The 26,277-nt window shown below is 53.1% G+C and overlaps 1 protein-coding gene across 1 annotated transcript in view; it reads left to right on the top strand.

Annotated features, from left to right (window-relative positions):
• Positions 1-26,277, top strand: part of MPRIP (myosin phosphatase Rho interacting protein) — a 72,615-nt gene that overhangs the window by 19,776 nt on the left and 26,562 nt on the right. The window contains 8 exon segments of the mRNA XM_036392390.2: positions 10,817-10,968; positions 12,862-12,946; positions 16,349-16,430; positions 16,433-16,558; positions 16,955-17,471; positions 23,282-23,423; positions 23,911-24,027; positions 26,202-26,258. Coding sequence (XP_036248283.1) covers positions 10,817-10,968; positions 12,862-12,946; positions 16,349-16,430; positions 16,433-16,558; positions 16,955-17,471; positions 23,282-23,423; positions 23,911-24,027; positions 26,202-26,258 — 1,278 coding nt within the window.

Here is a 26,277-nt window from a genome sequence, read left to right as displayed (position 1 = left end):
CCGCTGGCGTCCCCCCTTCCTGCCCCCGCTCCCACCCCTTTCCCAGCCAGCCCTGCGCTTCCCGGCTTCCTCCCACCCTCCGGGGAATGTGGGGAGCTGCACTCCCTCTTTTTTTTTTTTCGTTTTCTTTTTTTTTTTTTTTAATTTTTTTTTTTTTTTTTTTTTTTTTTTTTTTGGGTCCGTGTTAGGAGCCGGCCTTGGCTCCCCCCCCCTCCCTCCACCCTGCGGCAGTGTGTGCGGGGAGCTGGGAAAATGCAGAAATAAATAAATACACAATTAGGCAGGCGTCCAGCCGTGGAGGGGGGCGTGCTGCAAAAGGAGACTCCGGCCAAATTTTGGAATGCCTGAGAAAGCGGCTGGAGCCGTGGGCGAGTGCAGGGCTGTGGGCTCCCCACCAGAGCAGAGGTGGCTGTGACCCCCGAGGAGGAGGAGGAGGAGGAGGGTGGCAGCTCCCAGCCTTGCTCTTGGGGGGCTTCCCCCCACTGGCATCTCACTGAGTCCAGGACAAGGCGTGTTTGTGCTGGGGCGTGGTGAGAACGGGGGTCTCAGCGTGCTCTTGCCTCGGCTCAGGAGTGATTTTTCCACCAAAACCTGAGTTGTGCCCTCTGTTCAAGCAGCAGCACGGCTCGGGGTTAATAAATTACTTATTTTCAATCTTTGTTTCTCTGTTAGGTAAGCATTGGTGAATATGATATTTCTGCTTTATCCCGGGCATGAATTATTCATCAGGTTTGGAGGCTGTAAAAGGGACGTCAGGTTAAAACTTGCGTGGAGACAAGCTGAGGTCTTCAGTGAGGTTTTGTAAACAGCTTTTCTCAGGGTTACCAAGTGCAGGGGTTTTGCAGGAGTCTTCCCCCTTTTGTCTGTGCTGTTTTAAGGCATTTCTGGTGAAAAATGAAAATTTCCAGGCAGATTTGATTATTGGTCTTGCTCATTTACTTACCATGGGCTGCAAGATACAAAAGTAGAAAAAAAAAATCAGAACACTGTTTTTCCTTTACGGAGGACCAGGTAACAGCATGTGAACGTGCTCTTGGTGATATGTATTTTGTAAGATCTTTTTATTTTGTCCTGTTTCTTCAAAGCTACAGAGGAGGCTCTTCCCTGCAGTCACTGAAGTCTGACTGCAAGCAGGCAACGAGATAAAACAGCCAGACAGCTTTGCTGAAAGTTGAAATTACCATAGGTAAATCACATGTGCAGCAACTTCACTTACCCTTCACCTCCTTCCTGCAGGATCCCATCCAGGAGCTGGTTTGTGGGAGTGTGTTAACAGCCTTGTGCTCTGCTCCTGCAGGCAGCACAGCTCCTCCTGTGCTGCTGCATGTGGAGCTTGGGGTGCTCCAGGAGCTGGGGAAAGCAGGGAAGGTCCCACCTTGCATGGAGGTTTCTTCCCTTCTGTGTTTTCCTGGCGTGCACCCCCCAGCCATGCCACATCTCTGCTGCCATGGCAGATGCAGGGAGGAAATTCTTCCCTGTGAGGGTGGGGAGAGCCTGGCACAGGTTGCCCAGAGAAGCTGGGGCTGCTTCATCCCTGGAAATGTCCATGGCTGGGTTGGATGGGGCTTGGAACAACCTGGTCTGGTGGAAAGTGTCCCTGCCCATGGCAGGGGGCTGGAACTGGATGAACTTTAAGGTCCCTTCCAACTCAAACCATTCTGTGGCATGATCCTGGGGGTCTTGGCTCTTGCACCCCCCAGGCTTGGGTGCTGTGGCTCCAGGTGCTGTAGCTGTGGCTCTTCGTGATTTTATGGCCAAACAGAGCCCTGGGAAGCTGCAAGTGGGGCCGTGGGCTGCTGTTCCACTGTGACCCATGGCTGTCCCCACTCTCCTCCCTTCCCTTTGCTGTGGGAGGCTGGTCCTTGGGAAGAGGAGGCAGAGGGAACAGGCACGCAGCGTGGCTTTAGAAGTGTCCCAGCAGCATCCTGAGCTCATGCAGGATTTCCACCTGTTGTGATGGTGTGACTGGAGAGAAAGGTGGGGTTTTGGAGCACACCCAGCCTTGGCCCTTTCCTCCACATTTCATCAGCCCTGCTGCGATCGCATCGATAAAGGCACAGGGATCACCAGGGCGCTGGGGAGCTACTGGGATATAATTAGGGTTTTGGTTCACTTTCCTGGCTGCTTTCCCATTAGGGGAGGGACAGCAGGGATTATGGATGGAGCAGATGTGTGGAGGGAGGGGATGTTTGGCTTGCATGGGTGGTTAATGCCATATACAGGCCAGTGCTGGGGGGGGTGAAGTCTCTGTCATCCCAGGCATGGGGCATGGAGAAACCTTTTGTGCTCATCCCCCTCTGCTGGGATTGCACAGCTGCTCCCAAAGGAGGGGTTGGGAGCAGCACATGGCTGTGAATTCCCTCCTCTCCCTGTATTCCTCTACAGGAGCCAGATGTGAGCAGCAGGTTTAGGCTGCTACCCTGGGACAGTTCCAGCAGCCTTGTGTGTTAATAGTGAATTTTTCCTGGGCATTTAAAGCACTTCTTACCCCAGGTGCCACTTGCCTGTGAACCTGGTGGTGCCTGCCTGGCCAGGACAGCTCTTTGCTATCAGTGTTAGTGCCTCCACCACATTGTGCCTGTGGCAGCAAAGCCCAGCTCAAGCTGCTGCTGGGTGGTCTCCTTGCCCCACACAGTCATGTGTGTGCCTGTTGTGAGCTGTTCTCCTTGAACTGCCCAGAAGGCTCACATTTTGCACCATTTGGTGGGATGGCCAATGGTCAAAGTTTGAGAAACTCTCTCCAGCCATCACCGTGGCTTTTGGGAAGGTCTGCAGGGTCCAAGCTGGTCTGGAAGTTGCTGGAAGCAACGCAGAGTGGGTGTGGGTTTTCTGTAGAGTGTGGGGTGCAGGATGTAGCTGCTGCTTGCAAGCTCTTAGGCTTGGCCAACCCTCACACCTCCAGCTGCAGACCCCCAGGGCCCTGGGAGCCCGGCCTCCTGGTATTCCCAGCCCAGCAGGAAGCTCTGCAAAGCTCATAAGAACAGTGCTGGGGAATAATGAGATTTCCAGACTAATTTGGCCGGATTCAAGAACTTCCACTGAAGCATCTGCGCCCGTGGGAGTTGCCCAAGCCTCCGGTGGATCTGGTGCTGCTGATCCCCAGGGCTGTTGTCTCCTTCTCTGCAGTTGCTGAGTGCCAGTACAAGACCTGTATTGACAGTCCTGGGGATACCCCACCACAGTGGCTGCAGGGCCTGAATTTATCCAGAGCTCCAGCAATGGTTGTTGGAGGTGGCTCTTCATGGCTGTGATGCTGCTGATGGCTTGCTCTGTCCCTGTGTCTTTGCACTGATGCCTCTGTTTGGTTGTATTTGCAGGAGAGGTTGTGAGATGGCTGGGGAGGAGGAGATGCGTCCCTCCTTTCCCTCTAGGCTGGAAGGGAGATGGGTTTACTTAGTGGGAGGTACAGGGATTTGATTGATCTAATTTTCTGCTTTCCTTGGATGACAATTACCTTGGTCATGTTCCCTCACTCCCATGAGGCAGAAATCCAGTTCCAGCTGGAACTGGGGCTGGCCAACATGGGTAGAGGTCATCCTGCTTCAATCCAAGCTTTCCTCCTCCTGAGCTGTTCCCAAAACTGGCATCACTGTGTGTATGGCCATCTTGGTGTGTGGGTGACCTTAGGAAGCTGTGGCTGCTGGTGTTTGGTGAAGCCCCTTGCTGCTGTGGAGGCTGTGAGCACTGAGGTGGTGCTGAGCTCCTGCACATGTGTGCCTGGCACACGGTGCAAGGACCACCTGGGACTCGTCTCCTACACCGAGGGGGTGGAGGATAAAGTTGACAAGGCCAATTTGGAACAGTGCAATTTAAGATTCAAGTATCAAGATGCAAATGAAGCCCATTTTTCCTTCCCACCTCCAAACAACTGCAGTTCCCTCTCCAGGAAGCTCCTGTCGTGATCTCTGCACCAAGCTCTGGTCTGTCCGTGGTCTTGCTGGGTTTTTGCCATCGGGCTGATTACCATGACAACTTGCTGGAAGGCTGCAGATATTTGTTTCCCCCTTGGCTGTTGTGCCTGTGCATCTGGGAGCAGGGAAGATGCCACGCTGGCAGCTGGGAGCAGATGGGGTCGGATCTGTTATCACGTATTCCTCCTACCCCCCTCCTCGGAGGGGAGGAGGACATTTTGCATTTTAAATGCATCTAAATCCCATAGAGCAAGAGGAAAGAATGACTTTTGGGTTTGCAGGGCTGCAAGGTGGTGCCTTTGGCACTGCAGGAGTGGCAAATGCCTGTGCATTTCTGGGCTTCTGCTTTGGTCCCCAGAGAGTTGGGATAGGGCTTGAGTGGATGCTCCGAGCTCTTTGTACAACATTTGGCTTTTAGTTTGGTCCACAAACAGCCAGGATGGCAGCTCAGAGCAGCCTTTGGGTACCCCACCCTGGTGGGACCTTGCTGTCCTTCCCATCATGGTGCCAATGTCTTCTGCATCTCTCTCCCTCTTCCTCTCCAGTAGCCTTGGAAGTGCAGTGTGTGTATCCATGGTTGCAAGCTTCCCTGAAAGGCTCCTGGATTTGTCCATGCTGCTGAGGACCTAGAGGGTCAGACACCAGTGCTGAGGGAGGTTGAACCCACTCGGTGACCACCAGTGGGTTTGCTGACCCTCCCTGCCCAGCACGGCTGGTTGTGCCAGGACTGGACATGGCTGTTCCCACCACGCACAGACCCCTCAGAGGCTGTTCAGCAGGAAAGAGGTTAACAGGAAGGAGGCAGGCTAGGCTCTGGCTGCCAACTCCGACCCTGCTTTGGAGTGGGGAGCAGCTGGGAGCTGCAAGAGCAGTGCGAAAATAGCCTTATAAGGCCAAGAGAAGCTGGCTCCAGCCTCCGCACAGCCCGGGCCGGGCTCGCTCCGCTCCAGCACCCGCTGGCCGGATGGGTGCCCGTGGGGATGGGGCTACAAATGGGATGTGTGGCCCCAAAGCTGCTGCCTGGGCACTCCTGGGATGGGTGCTGGCCATGCCTGGCTGAGGTAGCACTGGGTGGGAGAGGAGCCCAGGGGTGCACACAGTCAGTTTGCAGGCAGCTCCCGGCCTCGCTCAGTGTTTAGACTCGCTGTCTGTGGACATAAACACCGACTCCGCTTAAAAGCAGCCCCTGGCTGAACTCTCCTGCCCAGCCCCTGCACTTCACCCCCTTCTCAAGCTGCTCCCCGAGGAAGAAAATTCCATCCCACTGGTAAAAGGGGAGCTGATGTTGTTTTATGTCCTGGTGGAGGCTCAGGAGGGCTCTTCAGGGAATGCAGGGACAGGTGTGTGTGGCACTTGCTAACCCATCCCACCTCTTTGGGCTGGGTGACCTGGGGCTATGGGGAATTCCTTCAGCAAAACAAATCCCAGGAGCTGGCTGTCAGCATCTGTGATGAGCAACCCAGGGTCAACAGTGGGGAAATCTGTGGTGGAGCTGGGGGAAGTGGCATTTGTGGCATTTGTCCATCTGAGGGACGTTCTGCATTGCTGGCTGCACACCAGGGCAAGTGTCCCATCCCCTTCTCGTGCTGGCACAGGTTTGTTGCCGGTACAGAGGCACCTTGGCAGGTGCCAAGGCCACATCTGCAGAGCACTGCTTGTGCCTCTATCTGTGAAAGAGGAGTTTGCAGCTGAGAAAGATGAGCTCAGGTGGCCAAGAAAAGATACCTGCCTCTTGCTTGGATGGCACAGGGAAAGCAGAGCTGCCATGAGGATATGGGAGCACAACTTTCTGCTGCCCTTCGATGGGTGACTCCTCTAGTCCAAGTCCATCCTTTTGCAGAGCCCACAGAGGTTGTTTTCAACCTCTTTGTCTAATTTAATAAATCCAGGATGCTCAGCCTGCCAGCTGATCTATAAGTGTAATAAATCTGCCCACCGCAGCGCTCCGGCCCCGTTGTGGCCCTGTCGAGAGCCTCGTGCCTGGTGGCAGGAAGCCCAAAAGGCTCATTAAAGCCCTGCTGCTGTGCCAGCCATCCTAGCCTGGCACCTGGGCAGCTCAGGGCAGGCTGAGCCAGCCCTGTGTGTGTGCACAGAACATCCCCAGGGTGGGATTTAGGAGGTCATGCCTCGCCTTGCATGGCTGAAAAGGGGTGACTCTACATCTGAAAAGGCATCTCTGCAGCTCCCTGAAAGGTGGTAGCCAAGTGTGGGTCAGTCTCTTCTCACAGATAACAGCTGGTACGACAAGAGGAACTAGCCTCAAGAGGAGGCTTAGGTGCTCCAGAGGAGTTTTAGGTTGGATATTTGGAAAAATTTCTGTAATGAAAGAGTGGTCGAGCATAGGAATAGGCTGCCCAGTGAAGTGGTAGAGTCACCATCCCTGTAAGTGTTCGAAGAACCCACAGATGTGGTGCTTAGGGACGTGGTTTAGTGGAGGACCTGGCATTGCCATGGGTTAATGGTTGGAGGTGTTTCTACAATTCTGTAACTTTTCAAGGAGTTGGTGCTTTCTTGATGGCCTCCAGGTGGAAATGGTGGATGTGGCTCTGGGTTAGGCTCCCTGTGCCATGCTGGTGCTGGGAGCTGCGTGTCCAAGCTCTGTCTGTGCCCTTGCCCAGCTGTGGTTGTCTCCATGTTGCCCTGATGTGCCTGTGACAATGTGACAGCAAAGTCTTGCTCCCTTCTGTTTGCATCCTGCCTGGAGCACTGTGATCAGCTGAGCCCAGGCACTGGGATGGGGGAAGCTTTAGCAGGCACAGGAGCTGCATCTGCAGAGCACAGGGGAGTGCTGTGAGTGAGCAGCACTCGGCAGCCACCTTCATGAATATTTTAGCTGGGAGAATTAACATTTGTCAAGACACATTTATGGAGGCAGCGTGGATGTCTCTTCCCCAGGCACTGCAGGCTCGCTGCTGCTCCAGGGCAGTGCTGGGAGCCAGGGCAGTGCTGCCAGATCCTGAGCCCAGAGTGGGACAGCAGAGCTGTGATCTCCCCTGGGACAGCCAGGCCCCGGTGCCAAGGCAACCAGCCCGCCATGCGAGATAGACAAATGGTTGTGGGTTTTTTGGTTTTTGTTTTTTTTTTCCTCTTCCCCTCCTGGTTCTTGGCAGAAAGTAAAATGTCCCTTTTGTTTGGTTTCCTCCTCCCCCCTGCCCCATCGCCTTTCTTTAAAGGTTGTGTTCCAGATTTCATCAACCCATGTTGTGTAATAGCCCTGGACAACGGGCTGGGCATTGGCCATGTCCCATGGAGGCCATGGCAGAGCCCCTCCTCAGGAGCCTGACCATGCGGTTACCTGCTCCAAAACATCCTGTCTACAGCTCCTGAGCAGAGCTCCCTTGTATTTTGTATCAAGCTGCTATGATCCCCATGTGTTAGAAATGACAGGGAAAGTCCTTGGAAAAAAAAATCAGAATTTTAAAAATCAACATAATCCTGTTTTTCTAGCTCATATAATCCTGGTTTTCTACCTCAGCCCTGCAATGCCTTATGGAAATGAGGGACTTTGCAGATAAACCCTTTTGATTTACAGCATCAGCTCCTGTACCTAGTAGCTCATCACCCACGAAGCATCCAGCACTGTGCAGCATGATGCAGTAATGCCCTGCTTGGGATTTCTTCCTTCAAGCTTCTGAGAGGTCCCCATTCTTTCTTTCACTCCTTTCCACTGCCCAAGGAGGGGCTGCTGCAGTTGCTGAGCTCTGCATCCTGGGAGCATCCATCCAAAGATCCCTGCACCTCATCCAGAGGCTGCTGATGTTGTTGATGTGGAGAGCCTGGCATGAGTCACAGCCTGGGCACCCAGGGGAGGGAGAGGAGGAGGAGGAGGAAGAGGAGGAGGAGAGTTCTCTATAGGCTTTGTGTGTTATGGAGAGGGACACTGTGAGCACGTGTGTGTGTCAATAGGGATCTGTCACTCCAGAGGGAAACAGCAACACAATTGTCTCTTGTCTCTGGTTCCTCTGCTGGTACTGGCAGCCTGGAGAGCTGGAGCTGCTCGTGTGATGCAAGTGCTCCTCTTCCTGTGCTGGTGAGGGACAGGCACTGCTCCAGTGACTGGGCTGGAGGCACCTGGTGGCACTGGTGGCCTCAAGGAGGGCTGGTGGTGGTGGCCTTAATGATGCTTCCAGAGAGGTACACCCTCGTGTGCTTCCACTCCTACCCTTAAATGACACACCCAGCCACCAGATCCAGTTCTGGGGTAGCTGTGGGCTCCATCCCATTGGCAGCAGCAATGGGAGAGAGCAAAGGCAGGACCAGTGCCTGGGGACAGGGCTGTCCCTCAGCTGGGGACTGGCAGCATTCAGGAGCTGAGGCTGAGCATCCACTCCTGCCTTGCCCAGACACGAAGCCACGCTGGGGTCTGATGCTGGGTTCAGCCTTGTATCAGAGCATCTGCTCTTCCAAGGGCTGGTTGAAATCCCAGCCCTGTTGTTTTGGTGTCTCTGCCATGCAACACTTCTCTGCTTCTGCATTTCTTTATTTATTTCCTTCCAACTGCTGGAGCCACACAGTCCTCACCTGACCAGGGAGCCAGCTTTGCTCATCCTTCTCCAAGGTTCCCCAGCCTTGAGAAACCCTCCAGCCCAGAAACAGCTGCTCAGAGGTGAAGAAGGGGTCCGAGCCATCCCCTTTTCCTTGGTGCAGTTTTTGTGTGTACACACACATTTCCACCAGGCTCCATTTGCATTTTGCTTCACTTCAAAGTGCCTGTGCTGCCTCCAAGGAAGGAAACAAATGGTGTAAAGGAATTTACATCCCAAGTGAGTGAGGCTGCTGGTCTGTCAGGTTTCATCTGCTGCTGAGGGGTGTGGGGTGCAGGGGAGCTGCAGTGGGATGGAGGGTTCATCCCCGGGGCCGCAGGTGCAAGAGGGTCACTCCCAGCTTTGTTCCCAGCTCTTTCCTGGTGTCCTGGCTCAGAGGTGCAGTGGTGGATGGAGACTCATGTGTCAGGCTGTGCAAGATGCCAGCATTCACCCTTCACAAGGAGGGCTGAGTGGCAAAACCACTTTGCAGGGCCAGCCCCCAAACCAGCTCCTCTGCTGCCGGCACCGCTTCGGTCAGGGCTGGGTGTGAGCAGCAGGAGCAGCCACCCTACACTGCCATGGCCTTGCAGGGTGTTGATTCTTCCTCTCCTCCTGTGCCAGCTCCCTGCCAAGTCCCTCTGGGGCCTTACAAGGCGTCAAGGGACTGAGTGACCCAAGATCCCCCTGTGGGGCTCCCTCCCTCCTCCTCACCCCCCTGTCTTTGTTGAATTCCCTGGTGCAAAACTGCTCTGGGAGGGGAAGGAGGTTGGACCTGGATCTTACAGTCCTGGAGGCCTTGGCTCTGCCAGAGGCCAGCAAGACAAAAACTTTTCTAAGACTCCACTTGGAACAGGAGAAAGTTTTTCCGTTGGGTTTTTATAGCTCCCGGAAAGCGGGGTTTTATTTTTGTTGTCTAAGACAAAAAAATCCTCTTAGGAGCTGACTACCCGTGGCAGTGCAGGGCAGGAGGCTGGGCATGCGCCCTGCTGGGAGTCTGGGCTGGGCTTTGCTCTCCCTCCATCCTGGGGGGGTCTCTGGATGCTGATTTCCACAAGGAGAAGAGGAGGGTTTGGTGTCCCTGATGTACAACTGGTCCAGTTCATGTACCCAGTGCTGCAGCACCTGTGATGGCTCCTTGCCACCCCTGGGCTGTCATAGGATGCTCCCACCCAGGGACACAGCTGCAGGGAAAAACCTTTTTCCTGGGGAAAGGGGCTATTTCCCACCACCCACAGATGGCTAAACTGGGAGCTCTGGGAGAATGATCTGAATTTTCTGGGTTTGTAGGCTGTGACCATTGAGCTCTCTCTGTCACCCTTTCTTTGCATGGCACAGGCTGCTTTTGGAGGGGTTTTGCTGGCAGGGGAGCTGGTTTCCATGGTAAAAACCTTAACAGCATCTGCCAGAAATCTGTCTCCTTGTTGGCCCGGCCATCTGGAGGGCACAAGGAGGCTTTGGCAGGGTGAAGAGTGTCCACAGGCTGCTTTAGGTCCTCTTTTGGTGCTGTTGGCAGCTCAGAGGGATCTCTCCATCAGTCATTTATGTCCCAGGTGCAGGTTTGCCCTGGGGTGCTGGAAGGACCCCAGTGTCACCGAGCCTGGTGGGGACAGGCAGGCTGGGGACAGGGGAGCCATGGAATGGCTCGGGGGGGAGGGCTGCAGGCACTGGGGACGGGTGGATACGCTGTAATCGGATGAGCCAGCGCTGCTCCAGATGGACCTGTCAGCTCTTGTCAGTGCTGACACCCCTCTGGATGTCCCTCAGTGTCCCCTTGGGCCACAGGGGCCACCACCTGTCCCACTTCACCAGGTCTCCTTGGAGCTATGGGGCTGAGAGGTGACACTGTTCAGAAAACCCACCAAGCAAGGTCCCTTCCATGCTGCAGCCCCTCCCTCCCTCCCTGGGAAACTCTGTGGGGTTTTTTTAATTTTAATGAAAAAAAACTGGTGCTTGTGTCTGTCTCTTTATCCCTGAGCCATCCTGTGCTGAGGACAGTGGGACCTTGGTGCTTTGCCACCCCTATCTCCAGGTGCCACCCCACCAGCCCAGATGGCTTGCAGCTGCAGAGCAAAGCCAGCCATTTGGTGCCCTTCCTCAGTGTCTGGGTGCCACAACAAGGCAGCCATCCTTCCCTGCATGTTTGGCATAGGAGAAGCACCTTAGTGGCAGCAGTGGACCAGGCTGGTCTGGCAGGAGTTGTACTGGTTGGTCTGTGTCCCTGAGATGTGTGGCACAGAGCTTTGCTGTGTCTGGTTACCTGTGGGCAAATCATCTTCATGTGTAGGATCCTGGTGTCCTCCAGGAGAGCTTTTAGGGCTCAGCTCTGCACTCCTGTGCTCTTCTCTCCTTAAAGTTGCTCCTTTCTCCTTTCCCTCGCAGCCAACCACCCTCCCCCAGGGCACCATCAACATGAACCAGTGCACGGACGTGGTGGACGGGGAGGGCCGGACAGGGCAGAAGTTCTCCTTGTGCATCCTGACACCGGAGAAGGAGCATTTCATCCGTGCTGAGAACAAGGAGATCATCAGTGGGTGAGTGCAGAGCTGGGGCTCAGCCACTCCCAGGCTCTTCCATTAGCCAGGAGGAAGAGGAAGGTGGGTAGGACCTATGGCTGTGCATACCCAGGCTGATCCTGGGTGCTGGGGTGACCCCACAGTGCTTTTAGGGATCCCATCCCATTTTAGGTATCCAGCCCACTGGTACAGGTCCTGTAATTCTGGGGCTGGCATGTCTGACCCCGAGTGCCATCCACCCTCTGGTCCTCATCCATCCCTGGGCAGATGTGGAATCCTGGGGTGAATGCTCCCCACCTCCCTGGTCCCAGGGAATCATCTCACCTCCAAGGGTGGTTAAAATGTCACAGGAATGCAGTGGCTCAGTGACACTGAAGATTAGACCACTAAAATGAGCAAATCAGGGTAAATTTCCCAACTCCAGGTGCTGGGTGGTGACCTAGAAACATCCTCTTCCATCACTCACATGGCAGCTGGGGTTGAAGCTGGTGCTGGTGAAGGTGCAGAGCCCTGGAGAGCCCAGCTGCCAGCAAACAGTGACAGTGTGGCTGTGCTGCTGCTCACCTGAGAGCCTTTCCCACATGGAGTGCCCAGAGCTCAGTGCCTCCCTCCCAGAATTTGACATTTGAAACTCCAGCAGGAAGTTGAAGGGATGAACACTTGCTCTTTCCCACTGTTCCCAAGGCACAGCATCTCCTGCCTCCCCCAGCCCTGGCAGCAGCAGAGTCAGCACTTTCTGCTGAGATTTCTATTTCCAAGCCTTATCTTCGGTCGAGACTCCCCTAGTTCTGTAAATACTTGTTGAAATAGACATCTTTCTACCAAGAATTTGTGATTTTGACCAGATGAGTGTTTTCATGCATTGAAATTTCCCTGCCCTACTGAGACAAGAGAGCACAGGTGGACCTTAGATTGACAAACCTGTCCTCGCAGCCCCATTCACAGCAATGTGCTGCAGTGGCTGTGGAGCCAGGATGCAGAGCCACGTGGGAATCACAGCACAGGGCAGTGAGCTCCTCTCCTCCCTGGCAGGAGCACTGACTGCCCCAAACCATGGCCAGCCCCATGGCCTGCTCTCTCCAGCCTCTCCCCACGCTCTGGTTCCCAGCTCAGCCTTTGTTGCTGGTCCTGCCAGCCGTGGGAGGGAGAGGCATTGCGGAGTGAGGTGGGGCTGATTTATTGCTCATCAGCCCAGCAATGGGTTTTGAAGCAGTGCTTTTGCTCCTGACTGCAGGCATTAATCATCCCCCAGCAGTCCTACTCTGGGGCTGAGCCAGGCTGGTTTTGTTTGCAGTTGCAGCACGACAGGAAGATTTCCCTGGCTGGGGGAGAATTGGTTTCACGTTCATTCTGTGCTTCTGGCGTTCATTGCTTCACCAAACCCCACCTGATGTTGTCATCTCTGAACACTTTACAGCAGCAGTGTGCAAAGCAGGGGGAGAAGGAAAGGGGAGCAGGGACATTTGAAGTGGGAATGTTTCCCAGTGGTGCAGGGATCCCTGTGGAGTTCTCAGAGATGCGGGGGCAGGTTGTCAGGCCACGGTGGGAGGACACAGGACTTCTCAATGCCGAGTTCATGCTGCTCTTCCTTGGACAAAAGCGCTTTGTCTGCAGTGTGCGGGTGTTGGCATGGCTCAAGGGACGGCCCTGCTGGAGGCTCTGTCCCTCTCCACTGTCTTTCAGGATCCTTGAATCCCTGCCCCATGTCAGCCTTGGCTGTGGCCTCACTGTTGCAGAGAGCAGGGTTTGAGCCAAAGCACCCTGGGGTCATCCCTCTTCTCCTGCCTTATTTTTCCCCCAGGAGCTGGTTGGGATGGTTTCTGGGTATTGTTCACCAAGCTGACCCTTGCCAGGTCAGCATCACTCCTGTCCCTGTGGCACAGACCTCACCTTCTGCTTCTCTGCCTGCAGGTGGCTGGAGATGCTCATCGTCTATCCCAGGACAAACAAGCAGAATCAGAAGAAGAAGAGGAAGGTAGAGCCCCCAACTCCCCAGGTAACCCAGGGACACCCACACACACTGTCACCCAGTCCCTTGCCTCCCTCTCAGGGCTGTGGCCTTGCTCTGGTCCTGGGGTAGATCCCCCCAAGCCATTGGGATCACCAACCCTCTGATGCTGCCTGTGTGGAGGGTGAGAGCTGGGCCAAAACCAGGACAGCAGATCGGTGTGAATTAATTCCTGGTCATCACTTCCAGGCTCACACACTCCTGCTTTCCTGGCTGCTCTGGGGCCACGTTCTGCCCCCTGTGTGCTGTTTTGTGGTGCCACCCCTGCACACAATCCTGGGAGTGGCCAGAAAGCCGCATGGTCCCCAAGGGGGACCAGGGAGAGGTGCTGTTCATGGGCCTTTTCCTCAGAAACAGGATGAAATTCCATCGGGCTCCAGTTACTCCCTTAGAGATGACCCCAGAGATAATGGGAATGAAAGGAAAATACGAAAGGCCAGGGCCAGGCTGGGAGCTCCGGGGGCCGGAGCTGGGCTCTCCAGGGACCCGCCAGTGGCTTCGTGCTCACTTTGACTATAAATGGTAAAAAGTGGGGCCGGCTCTGACTCACTCGTTCCTGCCTGGCTCCCACGTGGCTGGAATGGGGGACAGTCCCACAGATGGGGAACGTGACCCCAGGGCCACCCTCGTCCCTCGCCGGGGCTGAGAACAGCCGTGTCCCTGAGGCCGCCTGACCTCTGGCTGTGTGTCCCACCACCACAGGGGACTGGCTGGGAGGGCTCCTCCAGCCATGCTGGGGACCAAAACCAGCACCAGGGCTCCCCTGAGCCTTGGTCAGGGCTCCCCTGAGCCTTGGTTTTCATGTCCTCTTTGATGAAGTTCCAGGGATGGCCCTGGTACATGGATTGGTTTTGTACAGTGTTTGTTTGAATAAGTTTTCATCACTCCACTGGATGAAGATGTTCTGGGCGGTGGGAAAAATGTTAGTGGGGGGATGATCCTTTTTTGCACACCAAGCTGTAAGTCTGAGCCACCCCCTGCCAGGGTCTGGGGTCCTCACAGCCTGGACAACCCCATAAGTGCTGGCACTGGTGATGCTCCAGGGAAAATGCCTCCTCCCTTCATGTCATGAGTTGTCAATCCTCAGTTCCCCAGAAGTGGACTGTTGCATTTGGGGCACCCCAGGGAGTGGATGCAGCAGGGCAGGGATGCTCACCCTGGCCAGGGTGCACCACTAAACCCAGGCTGGCTTCAGGAGGGGGACGGGGGGGGAGACGACAAGAGGCGCAGAGCCAGAAAAACATCATTCTGGGTTACATTTCATCACCATGGCAACCTCTTGGAAACCGTACAGGATCTGAGCTCCTGAGCACCAAATAAGGGAAGCGGCTGTGGGAAGGATGCTGGCTCCCTGTGGGCAGATGGGCTCCCCAGGTGCTTGGGGATGGGGACCAGGGACCCTTGTGGCACACTGCCCTCTTGTCTTGGGACAGACCACTCTGTTTTGCTTGCTACCCTTCTTGCACTCTCTCCATCCCATGTCTTCCATCCCCATGGTGCTGGAAAAAGGCTCAAATTCACTTTGCAAAACCAACCTCCATGTGGGAACTGCTGCTGATGGATGCTGTGCTGTGTCAGGCACTTAGGAGCAGCCTGCAAAGGCAGAAGCAGCATCTTCCCTCTGTCTCCCACATCCTGCTGATGCAGGTGGCTGGTCCAGGGAAGGAAAGAGGATGCTGAGGAGAAAATGAGCACCAAATTCTCCTCTGTGAAATGGCCTCTCCTGAAGTTGGCTGCTGTTCAGCTTGCTCTCCGTGTGCTGGTTGAGAAAGCTTGCATTCTTCCTAAAGATGGCCACACACTAATCAGGCAGTAGATTATGTCTTAGAGCTGCTTAGGGAGGGGTGGGCACCTTTGTGATATAAAAAAAAAGAATTTTTTATTCTTGCTTTTTCTCACTCTCCATAGCTTTTGCTTGTCTGTGGTACAGCAGACCTTGGTTACAGCTGGATGCTCTTGGAGCATCAAGGTCATTTTCAACTCCCCCCATCATTTTGCATCATCCCTCTGCAAAATCACCAGGGTGGGAGCAATGCAGGGAATACCACTCCTGCTGCAGATTTTTTGGACAGGGAGCGTTAGGTGTTTTCACTTTGCTTTGCAAGCAGGTTGCAATTTTAGGGGGAAAAGAGCAGGTTTCTCTTGCAGCTTTTGCTGTGCTCCAGCACTGGGAGAGACTGGAATGCCTGTGCCTGCCTGCTGCCCGTGGGAACCTGAGGCAGGGTTTGGGGCTGAAATGTGGGATTTGAGGCTCTGCCCTGAGTTTGCACAGGGGTGTGGCAGGCTCAGGTAAGCAGAGCGTGCCCAGACACACCTCATGCAACCAGAGGCTGGTTTTGCTGATTTTGGTGCATCCTGCCTCTTGGAGTTGTTCATACCCATGAGCAGGAGAGAGTTAATGTCTCTGCTCCCTCACAGACTTCTTTTTGGCCCACATCTCTGCCTAATTAAATACATATCTACAAATAATTACATGGGGGTGTGTGTAAGAGATATATAAAGATATATATCCTGAGCTGGTGATTAGCTTTGGGCTTGGATCAATGAAGGAGAGTATAAGGGACCTTGGAGATTGGCCTGATCCTCTGCCTGAGCAGAGTCCCCTTGAGCAGGATGCCCGTGAACTCTGGATCGTTTACCTCCAACACTGCATTCCTTTAGTGTGAAATTTCCCAAGGGGATTTTTTTTTTTTTTAATTGAGGTTATTTGCTGCTTGACATGGCTGTGTGTGGAGCCAGGACACACTCCCTGAGAGATCCCTGGTGGCTCTGGCAAAGCCCTGCAAATGCCAATGGAGGTGCAGGGCTAAAACCCACCTCATGTGGGAGGAGGGGATAGAGAGGGTGCTCTTTGCAGCCCTTGTTCCCAGCTTTCAGTTGTTTGTTTGTGCACTCCTGTATTCCCTTCTGCTCCATGGAAAGGGAAGAAGCAGCTGGAGAACTTCCCACAATCCAAAGGGAAGTTAATTGTCATGGATTTATGGGTGGCTTTAAGAAAAATAATCTGTGAATGCAGAAGTTTAATATGACAACAGCCAAACATCTGCTAATGAACAAAGCCAAGGAAGGAGTTGGGAAAGCTGCTGCCCCTTCTGGGTCACATTCTGAACCTGGGCTGGCCGGGCTGTGGCCACCAAAGGGGCATCATCCATCATCTGATGGGCTCCAGAGCTCCTTGTTAGCAGAGAAGCACTGAAGATGATGGGGGAATGTTTTAAAAGGGCGTAAAGCACTGACACATGTCACTGTCCCATCCCTGTCCTGCTGTGACGTGTCATGGACAGCACCCAAGCTATGTGGAGCTCACACCTTGGGGCCAAGCCCTTGGGGACCCTGAGAGTGGAGCTGGGGCAAACTCTCTAACTTCCTGTGTCAACTGGTTTTTTTTAGGAGCCTGGTCCTGCTAAGATGGCTGTGACCAGCAGCAACATTCCCAGCGCTGAGAAGGTCCCTGCCACCAAGTCCACGCTCTGGCAGAAGAAATGAGGGGCAAAGACCAAGCAGATGGGGGCAGTGGTATTGGCCCAGCCCAGAGCCCCATGCAAGGCCAGGCTGGGGCTGCCAGCTCCATGAAGGACTCCGTGCTGGACAGCAAGGAAGGTGAGAGATGGAGATGGATGAGGTGTCTGTTGCCTTGCACCCATGGAGTTGTGGTTGCTGCCAGGCTGGGAAGGACAGGGATGGAAATGGATACAGAGCTGTAACTGCAGCTGCCCATTTCTTGGTTTGAAAGTTCAGATCTTTCATCTGTACAAACCTAGCCCAAGGGTTGGATCAGCATCCCCAGTTCCCTGCAACTATCCCACCATCTCCATGGGCATGAGGGCTGCTCAGGGTGGAAAAGCCAAGGGTGCAGGAGATAGCACCGCATGGGGCTGGTGCCCAGACCAACTCTGCTCTCACACCTGCCCCTGTCCTGGGTGGAATCAGGGTGTTTCTTTCTTAAAAGCAGAACTTGGACTTGAAACCAAGCAGGGTGACTTCTCTGTCCCTTAGAGGAGAGCTCCATGAACGGGGACCGGATAGACTGCGGGCGGAAGACGCGTGTCGAGAGCGGGTACTTCTCCTTGGAGAAGACCAAACAAGACTCGAAGCTGGAAGAGCAGCAACTGCCACCCCCACCAAGCCCACCCAGCCCCAGCACCCCGAACAACAGGTACAGTTATCCCAAATCGCCCTCACAGGAGCATGCCCAGCCCTTTCCTTCCCCAGGTATCCGATCAGGCGACCGAATGATTCACAGCTTCTCTCTGAACTCCTTGGACTCGAAGAGCAGTTGCCCCATGCACAAGGACTCCAACAGCAGAGATGTAGGAAGGGGAGCTGAGAAATCGGGGCGTCCCCTTTCTTTTAAAGCCAGCCGGCAGTACACCACCCTGGCCGACGTTCCCAAGGCCATTAGGATCAGTAATCGTGAGGCCTTCCAGGTGGAGAGGAAGCGGCTAGAGCGGAGAACCCGCGCTCGTAGCCCTGGCAGAGAAGAAGTGGCCCGGCTCTTTGGGAATGAGAGAAGGTAAGGGATGAGTGGCTTATCTCCTTGCATGCTTCCAGCAGCCCTGAGGTTGCGTTCCCAGCGCAGCCTGGATGGAGCAGGTGGAATTTGCTGGGTGGAGCCTCTTTGTTTTTCAGTGCTCCTGGGTTTAAGGGTGCCCGTCCACGCTTACCAGGTGGTGGGATGTCTTTAATACTGGTAATGGGGAGGTGTCACCCTGCCTGGCTGCTCTGGGGATGTAGAATGATTTGGGTTGGAAGGGACCTTAAAGTTCATCCAGTTCCACCCTGTGCCATGGGCAGGGGCACCTTCCACTATCCCGGGTTGCTCTAAGTCCCATCCAACCTGGCCTTGAATACTTCCAGAGATGTGGCAGCCACAGCTTCTCTGGGCAACCTGTGCTAGTGCCTCCCCACCATCACAGGGAAGAATTTCCTGCTAGTATTTAATGTAAAGCTGCCCTGGTGTTGGGTGGTGTTGGATGCCCACCCTGGCGGCACACGCTGGCAGCCGGCACCATTAATTAGGTTAGCTCTCCTAGTGGCGTTAGTGCCAGGTGCCTTACGCAACTGCCTAATGAGCTGAGAGAGGTTTCAAAATGTCACAGCATTAATCTGGGAGAGGAGGGAGAGGTGGGTGCAGTGCCAAGGCAGGGCTCAGCGGGCTGCAAAACAGCTTAGTGTGGAGGAGGACGGGGAGGGCGCCCGCAGCGCACGCCGGGTGCCCTCTGGGCGAGGCCAAGGATGGGCTCCACTCGCCCTGGGAGAGACACATTATGCAGTGAGGGCAGTGGAGCAAACTGGGAGACAGGCCCTGGGCGAGAGGGCTGCCTGCCAGTCTGATTTTGCTGCCCTGCTTCTCCTCCGGGCATGTTCTCTCTCGCACGGTTTCAGTAGGAGCTTCTCCTCTGCTCCTTCCCAGCCCCTCAAGCACTGTTTTCCAGACTGGCTTCCTAGAGCTGGGAGCAGGTCTGGGATGTGCAGCACAGCCTTGTGCTGGTGCCATCAGTCGGCAGGACGATCCCAAACCTGGCCCAGAATGTGTGCAGGGAGTGCTGGACTGGGAATAAACGAGGAAAGCTTGGGTTTGGCTTTGTCTGCCTTGGGAATTGGCTTTTCCCCAGGATGGAGGAGGAGGATACCACCTTGGCCATCCTGGCCAGGGACAGGGCTGAGAAAAGGCTGGTGGCTCTGGTTTTCAGGCTGAGCTGGTGCTGCCTGTGACATTGTGTCCCTGGTGCATTTGTTTGCACAGGATGCCCTGGCCAGTGCCTGTCCCCAGCCTGGCAGAGCAGTGTATTCCTCCACTGCCAAGAGTCCCTTGCTATGGGTGTCCTGCAGCACTGGGATCATCCTGCATGGAACTGAGGAGCAGAATTATAACAGATAACACGGCCTGGGAGAGGACATTGCTGCCAGAGTCTGTCCTTTTTTAATGTCAGCCCCACTCATTGCCTGCTGGTGTGTGCCTTTTCCCAGGGAAACTCTGTTTTTCCCAGCCTGGCTCGGGCTGTTAACAGTATTTTTGCTTTATCAGTATTGGCAGCAATTCCCCTGCATCAGCCCAGGGCTTTTATCAGAGCAGAACGGGTGCAGAGAGAGGAGCAGGAGCTGCACCAGGCACTGGGGTCTTGCTGCCCACGGGGCTGAACCTGGTCCAGCTTTTGGGAGGGGGGTGATGGCAGAGAGAAGGGGAAGGGGTCCCTACCTGCCAGAGGGTTTGGCCATGGATCACAGCCCACAGTGCTGGAGGAATGTGCCATGAGCAGGGATGGCTCAGTGGGTGTTCAGGGATGGGCACGTTTGTTTTCTCCTCTGGTAGCCTGGGAATTGGCCGTGTGGGTGGAGAGGCCCTGTGTCCTGGAGCTGGGACAGCCATGTTGGAGCTCAGTGGACTCAACAGGGCACACAGACACTGTCCAGTGTTGCACCAGAGAATTAACATTCCCCAGCACCCTACTCAGCTTGGCTTGGCTGCTTTTTAACTTGAGTTTACTTAGTCCCTGTGTCCCTCTCATTTTTCTCCTCCGAGCTCAGACTGTGCTGTTTGAGGCTGGGCAGATACAATAACTCATTTCCATGCTGTGGGGTTGGCTTTTCCCCCTGGTTTAACACCATTTGTAATAATCCTTCTCAGTAACCCACTAACATGTCTGGGAACACCTGTCCCATGCCAACCCTAAAGGCACCAGCCAAGCATCGTGCAGATCTGCCCTTCAGTGCAGCCAAATGAACTCACTCAGATTCTGTTGGTATTTTCAGCTCTTCCTCCCATTTTTTTGGTGTGTAAATCAGTGCAAGTGTCAGAGCTGTGGATGGAAAATAATTATTTCAGGTACCCAGTGTTGCATCCTGAGTGCCACACCTGCAGGCTTTGCTCCAGATAAAAACATTTGCCAAGGCTTCTCATCCTGCTTCCTTATCACAAGAAATATTACATGATTTAAGGCCAGGAATTTTCTGTGCTGACCACTTACACCTGACTCTGCCTCCATGCAGACGTCTGAGCTTGCAGCCACTCAGAACCAGGAAAGAGGAGATAATCTCCATGGTTTTGGCAGAGCAGCAGAGTGCGAGTTCCCTCTGCTGGCACGTGGCAGGACAGGGCTGCAGCACCCACCAGGATGTCACACTGGGCTGGGGGACAGGGATTGAGGCCAGAGAGGTGGAGCCATCTCCAGTCTCCCCTCTGAGACCCATCCCTAGGGCAGAAGGGCAGGGGCAGCTCTTTGGAAACCCCATGGATGAATCTGGAGGTGTTGCACACAAAAATCACAGCTGAAAAGAGCTGCAGGAATGTCTTTAGACAGCAGTCTCCATATCTCAGAGGGACTCTGCAGCTGCAGGGATAAATTCCTGCACATCTCAGGATTTCTGTTTGACAAACTTGGGGTTTTGTGCACAATTCCAGGGTGCAGCCTGTAAAACCACAGCTTTCCCAGTTGACCTGATGTTCTTCTCACACTGGCAAGAGTTCACTGTGGTGTCAGCCACATCTGCTGGAGGAGTGTGGTCAGGGGCTGAGGTGTATTTCTAGCATCAATTAACAGCAGAATTGCCTGAAATTGCTTAAAAGACTTTTCTTGCTCAAATTCCTTCTCTGGAGTTTCTTGAGGTGTAAAGCTCTGCTCTGAATTCTGCTTTTCCCTATACAGAGGAGCTCCTGCTCTCCCAAATACAGGTTTTTTTCCCTTGTAAAACTATCCTCATCATTCTGGTGGACCTCTTGGGAAATGCCTCTTTCTTTTCCTGACACTCACTATCTTTCTTGATGCTAAATAATGAATGAATCCAATAAAAATAAAGGCCTTTCTTCCAATCAAAGAAAATCACTTTAATGACAGCTCGTCCTGGTCTTTTGAGCTTTCCTTCCCACAGCACACCCCCTCCACTAACAGCTGAGATCTGCAGCCTGGGTTTAGTGGCCTGGAAAAGATTAACAGCCTGCATGGCCAAGGAATTCCTTGGGATGAGCTTTTGTAGTTGAAAAGCACTAAATGGCACCGCAGCTTTTAAAAAGCTTCTTCATACCTGTCCCAGCCTTGTTTTGTCCACCCAGAGCTGCTGTGCAGAGGGAGCAGCTCAATCCAACACGTGGGGAGGGGAGGAGAGCCCTTCCTTCCCCATCCCTCCAGGATCTCTGGCAGTAACCTCTCTGAAATGTTGATCTAATGGGAAAAAAAAAAAAAAAAAAAAGATTCTTTCCTGTAATCTGGATGATATTAACCCTTGGGGCTGTGATTTGGTTGCCGTGATTTATTTTTCTCCTCCTTTTTTCAATGATGAATGACTGGAATGATTTTGATTTTGTTTTGTATGTAGATGCAGATATATAATTTCCTCTTCTGTTCATTCATTTTCCAGCCTTGTTTTCTTCCAGGTCTTGTTGCTCTCCACCTTCTCCTGCTGTGTTGCTGTGTGACGTGTCCACCTTTACTTCGCCTGCTTCGCTACCATCTCATCTCAATCTCAAGCCGTAGAACAACCTGGTGGTGCAGCCCCTTTCATGAGAAATCAACCTGCTTTTGATTTTGTTTTTATGGGTTTTTTTTGGTTGGGTTTTTGTTCTTTTTTTTTTTTTTCCTCTTGATTTGTTTTTCTTCAGACCTTCACCTAATAGGGCACAGACAGTGTTAATTCATGGACCTTTTCCTCCCTCCTGAACTGAGACTCAGAGAAGGCTGGGCCAGTATAAAAAGGGTTAAAAGAATGTGACTCCAAAACAGTTCCCTGTCTGTCAGTGAACCCAGAACATGGATTTATGCTCCACAGCCTGGCCTGTGTCAGGCATCTCATGAGCAGAACATCCCAGGGAAATCGGGAGCTCTGTACGAGCCTGGGATCTACCCACTCCCAGTTTGCAAACTGGGAGGCAGCAGGGGCTGAACAGATGTCCCCTAAAAGCATCAAAGATCTTTAAATTTACAAAGCAACGTCTTCCCCACCAATTTTGTCCCTTCCTCTTTGGTTGTGTCCTGGCAGCCTGGCTCTGAGCAGCAGTGGGGGGCCCCAGCCCCTCAGGAGATGGGATGTGCTCAGACTGGTTGTCTCATTTATAGAATATTGGTTGAAAACTGAACATCTCATGGTATTTGAACCCTTAACCTGCTGTTCCTCTTTGTGGAAAGTGTTAAAAATGTTTTTATTTTGGATAACCTGTTATCCCTCATGTGGTTGCCATTGTGATTTTCATGCACATCAGAGGCTCATACAGAGCAAGCAGCCTCAAGTTTAGATGTGGCACATGTGGGTCCAAATTTTGTGTCAAGAAACCACCTGGACAGAGATTTTTGGGGAGGTTTGAAATGGAACTTTAAGCCTCACAGCTTGGAGCACAGCTGGCATGTGCTGGTGGTGGGTTATTGCTTTATATTCCCAGTTTGTGATTGAAGACCTGAGGCTGATACTTTCCTGAACGCCTGGAAATGCAAAAATGGACATGAGCAGGTTCTTTGGAAATTCCTCTCCTGTGGGTCAGCAAGCAGCTTCTCATGCTGAAACAGCACTTCTAATTCCACCTGTTTGCTTGTCCTTAAGAGAATCCCATTTGGGTTTGATCCAGGGTTGGCTCCTGCTCCATCCACATTTCTTCATAGTTCTCCATTCTCAGAGACATAAGTGCCATGGGCCACCAAGGCAGTGTCTGAGAGCCCAGGTCGTGCTCCCTGATGTTCAACTGGATTTTCAGCCCAGTTAAGAGGAGGGAAAGGCCCCAGGTTCTGCAGGGAGTTCCCTGCCATGGTACAGGGTGCTCCTTATCTCCTCAGGTCCTTTCAGCAGGTGCATCCTGTGAGCCAGAATCATGGACATCCCTTGTTCCATGCAGTCCTGTGGTTGTTCCCCGTGTGGGGCTGAGTTTTTAGAGGGTTCCTGTTGCAGTGAACAGACTGGGAGACCCAGAGCCACTCATTACCTCTGCACCCCAGCTTGGTGTGATGTGTCACGGGTCTGGGGTGCAATTGAGAACCCCAGTGCTAGAGAGTAGAGGCAAAGCTTAAGCCAAAGCTGCTCCATAATCCCCCAAAGGGTTGTAAAAGTCACAGATAAAAATTTTGTGAGGGGTTTCTAGTTGCTGAAGGAGCTGCTAGGTGCAGACCTGAATAATGTGAGGTTTTTCCCCACTTTGTGGGTAAAATGATGTCAGATCAGGGTTTTTACCCTGGATTTGGCCATGTCAGAGCTCACAGAGAAACAGTGACCGCAAGCCAGGTGTGCATGAACTCTGGGTCGAGCAATTCTGCGACCTTAAACCTGTGGGGTTGTACAGCTCCACCCAGTTGCTGCTCTTGTGTTTAAAGCATCTCTGGTTTCCCTTTTGTCCCTGTTTTGCAGGAGATCCCAGGTGATTGAGAAATTCGAGGCACTGGATATTGAGAATGCAGAGCACATGGAAACGAGCGCGCCGGGCGGCGCCGCCCTGTCCAGCGAGACGCGGCAGGGCAGGAGTGAGAAGAGGGTTTTCCCAAGGAAACGGGTAAGATCCTCAGCCAAGCAATCCTGGAAGATAAAACCTGGAGTTCTGCAGCCCAGGATATAGAGGGTTTAGCTGCAGGGCTTGTCCCTGGATGTGGATTTGGAGTACTGCAGGAGCTGAACCGCTGTGTGTGCTCAGTGTGTGCGACTTTTCCTGCTCTGCTCCCTTGGCCCAGGGAGATTGGAGTGGAAAATCAGGCTGTCTCTTCTTTCTTCATTATACAAAGGGAAACTTCAGATCTGGCATGGCAGGATACATCAGGATAGGGTGAAGTAACAAAAGAAACATGTTTGAGAGTCCCAGATTTGCTTGGGTATAATGAGAACAAATTAATGCCTGAAAGGACAAAAAATGTATTGCTAAGGAAATGACACTTGTTCTGAGCCTGAGATGCCCCTTAAATAAAGCAGATTTTTATGCCATGAGCCAAGAGAGCAGGACTCTGTCCTAGTTCCTGCACTGATCTGGGCTAATGCTGTTCACACAGGACTTCACTTGTGAAGGAGCAGCCGTGGGCTCCATCCTGGACGTGTCTGCGTCACCTCTGTCCCCACACCGCAGGGCAAAGTCACTGGACAGAAGGTCCACGGAGTCCTCTATGACGGTGAGCCACCAGGGGGGTGTCCCCTGCCTTGGGGAAGGACATGAGAGGCCCTTCCCAGCAGGTGCCACAAACACTGGACTGTTGCTGCTTTCCTCACAGCCAGCACATGGGGCATGGGATACACTCAGACTTGGAGCAGGTTCAGGGACCTGAATCAGGGGTGACCAATGCTGAAAGCCTCAGGGGCCCAGCTGGAAAAGTGCCAGACTTTTTGCCTGTTGCAGAAATTAAAACTGAGAGTCTTGTGAGGAACACTTTTCCTTAGACTACAGCAGCAGCTTGGGAAGCAGACCCTGCTCTGGTTATTTTCCCCTGGAATACCCCATTTCCTCCATGCTTTGTGTGATGTGTCAGGCACTCGTGCTGTAGGTAACCCTAGAAGTTCTGGGGTCACCTCACCTGGCCAGAGCCCCTCTTTGCCCCATGGTGTCCCCCAGCAGAGGCTGCATCAGGGCATTTCCAACTCAGCAGAGAGTCAGTCCAGTTTCTGGACTTGGACCAGCTGCTGTGTCATGACTGTGGTATTTTCATAGGACCACAGAATCCCAGAATGGTTTGGGATGGAAGGGACCTTAAAGATCATCTTGTTCCAGCTCCCCTGCCAGAGGCAGGGACACAGACCAGGCTCAGCAAACACATGTCCCAGTTTTCTAGTGCCATTTCCTTGATGTTTATGCAGTTGGAAGTGGGTGTGAGTGGGATGAAGGCTGCAAGGAAGGGCTGAACCTTCCCTCCTGAGCTTTCCTCCCTTTGCATATTTCAAATGCTCACCAGACCTGGAGGCACGCAGTACAGAATAAACACAAAGTACTCTCCTCTCCCTCACCACCCTTCTGTAGGGACAAAATAAATACACTTGCTAATCTCTCAAATAGATTACAGAGCTACTGTAAATACAAGTTGCATTTTTTGTGGATGGACAGCTTCTGTTCAAGGACTTATCAGAAAAATGCAGTAGCTTGGTGTTTCTGGAGCTTTTCCTGTAGACTTGTGCAGCCACAAGAGTGATTTTTAAATTCCTGGTGGGAATAAAAAGTCAAGAAGTGCATATGAAGTGGCAATGCACATTATCTAGTGAAGGGAAGAAAGTCATGCAGGTTTAGATTAGATATTAGGAAGGAATTCTTCCCTGTGAGGGTGGTGAAGCACTGGCACAGGTTACCCAGAGAAGCTGTGGCTGCCACATCTCTGGAAATGTTCAAGGCCAGGTTGGATGGGGTTTGGAGCAATCTGGGATAGTGGAAGGTGTCCCTGCCCATGGCAGGGGGTTGGAACTGGATGATTTTACTGTTCATTCCAACCCAAAATATTCTATAATGCAATACTTTACTCTCCCCTGTGTTTTTGTGGTGCAGGACTGGGTTCCCACCACCACAGGATCACTCAAGTATGGGATGTGCTGCCCCACAGGTTTGATTGAACAGGCTCCCAGACCCAATTTCCACTGCTGCCCTTGCTGTAGCCCATTTCAGATGCTGCAGCTGGATTTCACACACTGCTGTGTTTTCCTCTTCCACTCTGCAGCACGTGGAGCAGCTGGAGGAGCTCAGCCTCAGGGGAGTGAAAGCATTTCCACCACATCCTTCCCTGCACACAGGCAGGGCTGGGAGGAGGGGCTGGCAGCAGTTATCCCACGCTGTCCTGCTTGCTTTCTTCAGGAATTCAACATCCCCATGCACCCACGTTGGAGGGAAAAGCAGGTGTCATTTGGGTGGTGCAGGGCTCAGATTCCCTGTATTTCCAGCCTTGGGAACTCAGCCTGTTTTGAACCCTGCAGCCTTGCATCAATAGCACATCGTTTTTCTTTCATGATATATAATAGAGGGTGAAACTGCCTGAAGTCTTGCTAATTCCTTGTTTATCCTTTCTCTGCAATGCTGGTGTAGCAGTAGGAAATTGCAGGAGAAATGGTAGGAAGGGAACAGCCTGAATCAACTGAGCAGAGGTCTCCATTCCTCCTGGGAGCAAACATTTAGCCACCATGCAGTGTAATGATTCAGCTTGGGGTTGATGACCTTTAAAAGGCCCTTCCAACCCAAACTATTCTATGATTCTATGAATTTAACTGGGTTTTGTCTCTTTCATTGCTCTGCTGGGTTTTATCAACTCACTGCTGTTGCCTTCTGGGCACAGACATTTCTTCCCTCTCCTGATCCCTCTCTCCTTTCTTCCAGCCCGACCTGCTGAACTTCAAGAAGGGCTGGTTGACAAAGCAGTATGAGGATGGGCAGGTGAGTCAGGAGAAAGCTC

Source organism: Molothrus ater, chromosome 16 (assembly GCF_012460135.2).
Source record: "Molothrus ater isolate BHLD 08-10-18 breed brown headed cowbird chromosome 16, BPBGC_Mater_1.1, whole genome shotgun sequence".
Taxonomy (NCBI): domain Eukaryota; kingdom Metazoa; phylum Chordata; class Aves; order Passeriformes; family Icteridae; genus Molothrus; species Molothrus ater.
This window is presented reverse-complemented; position numbering and strand designations above follow the sequence as displayed.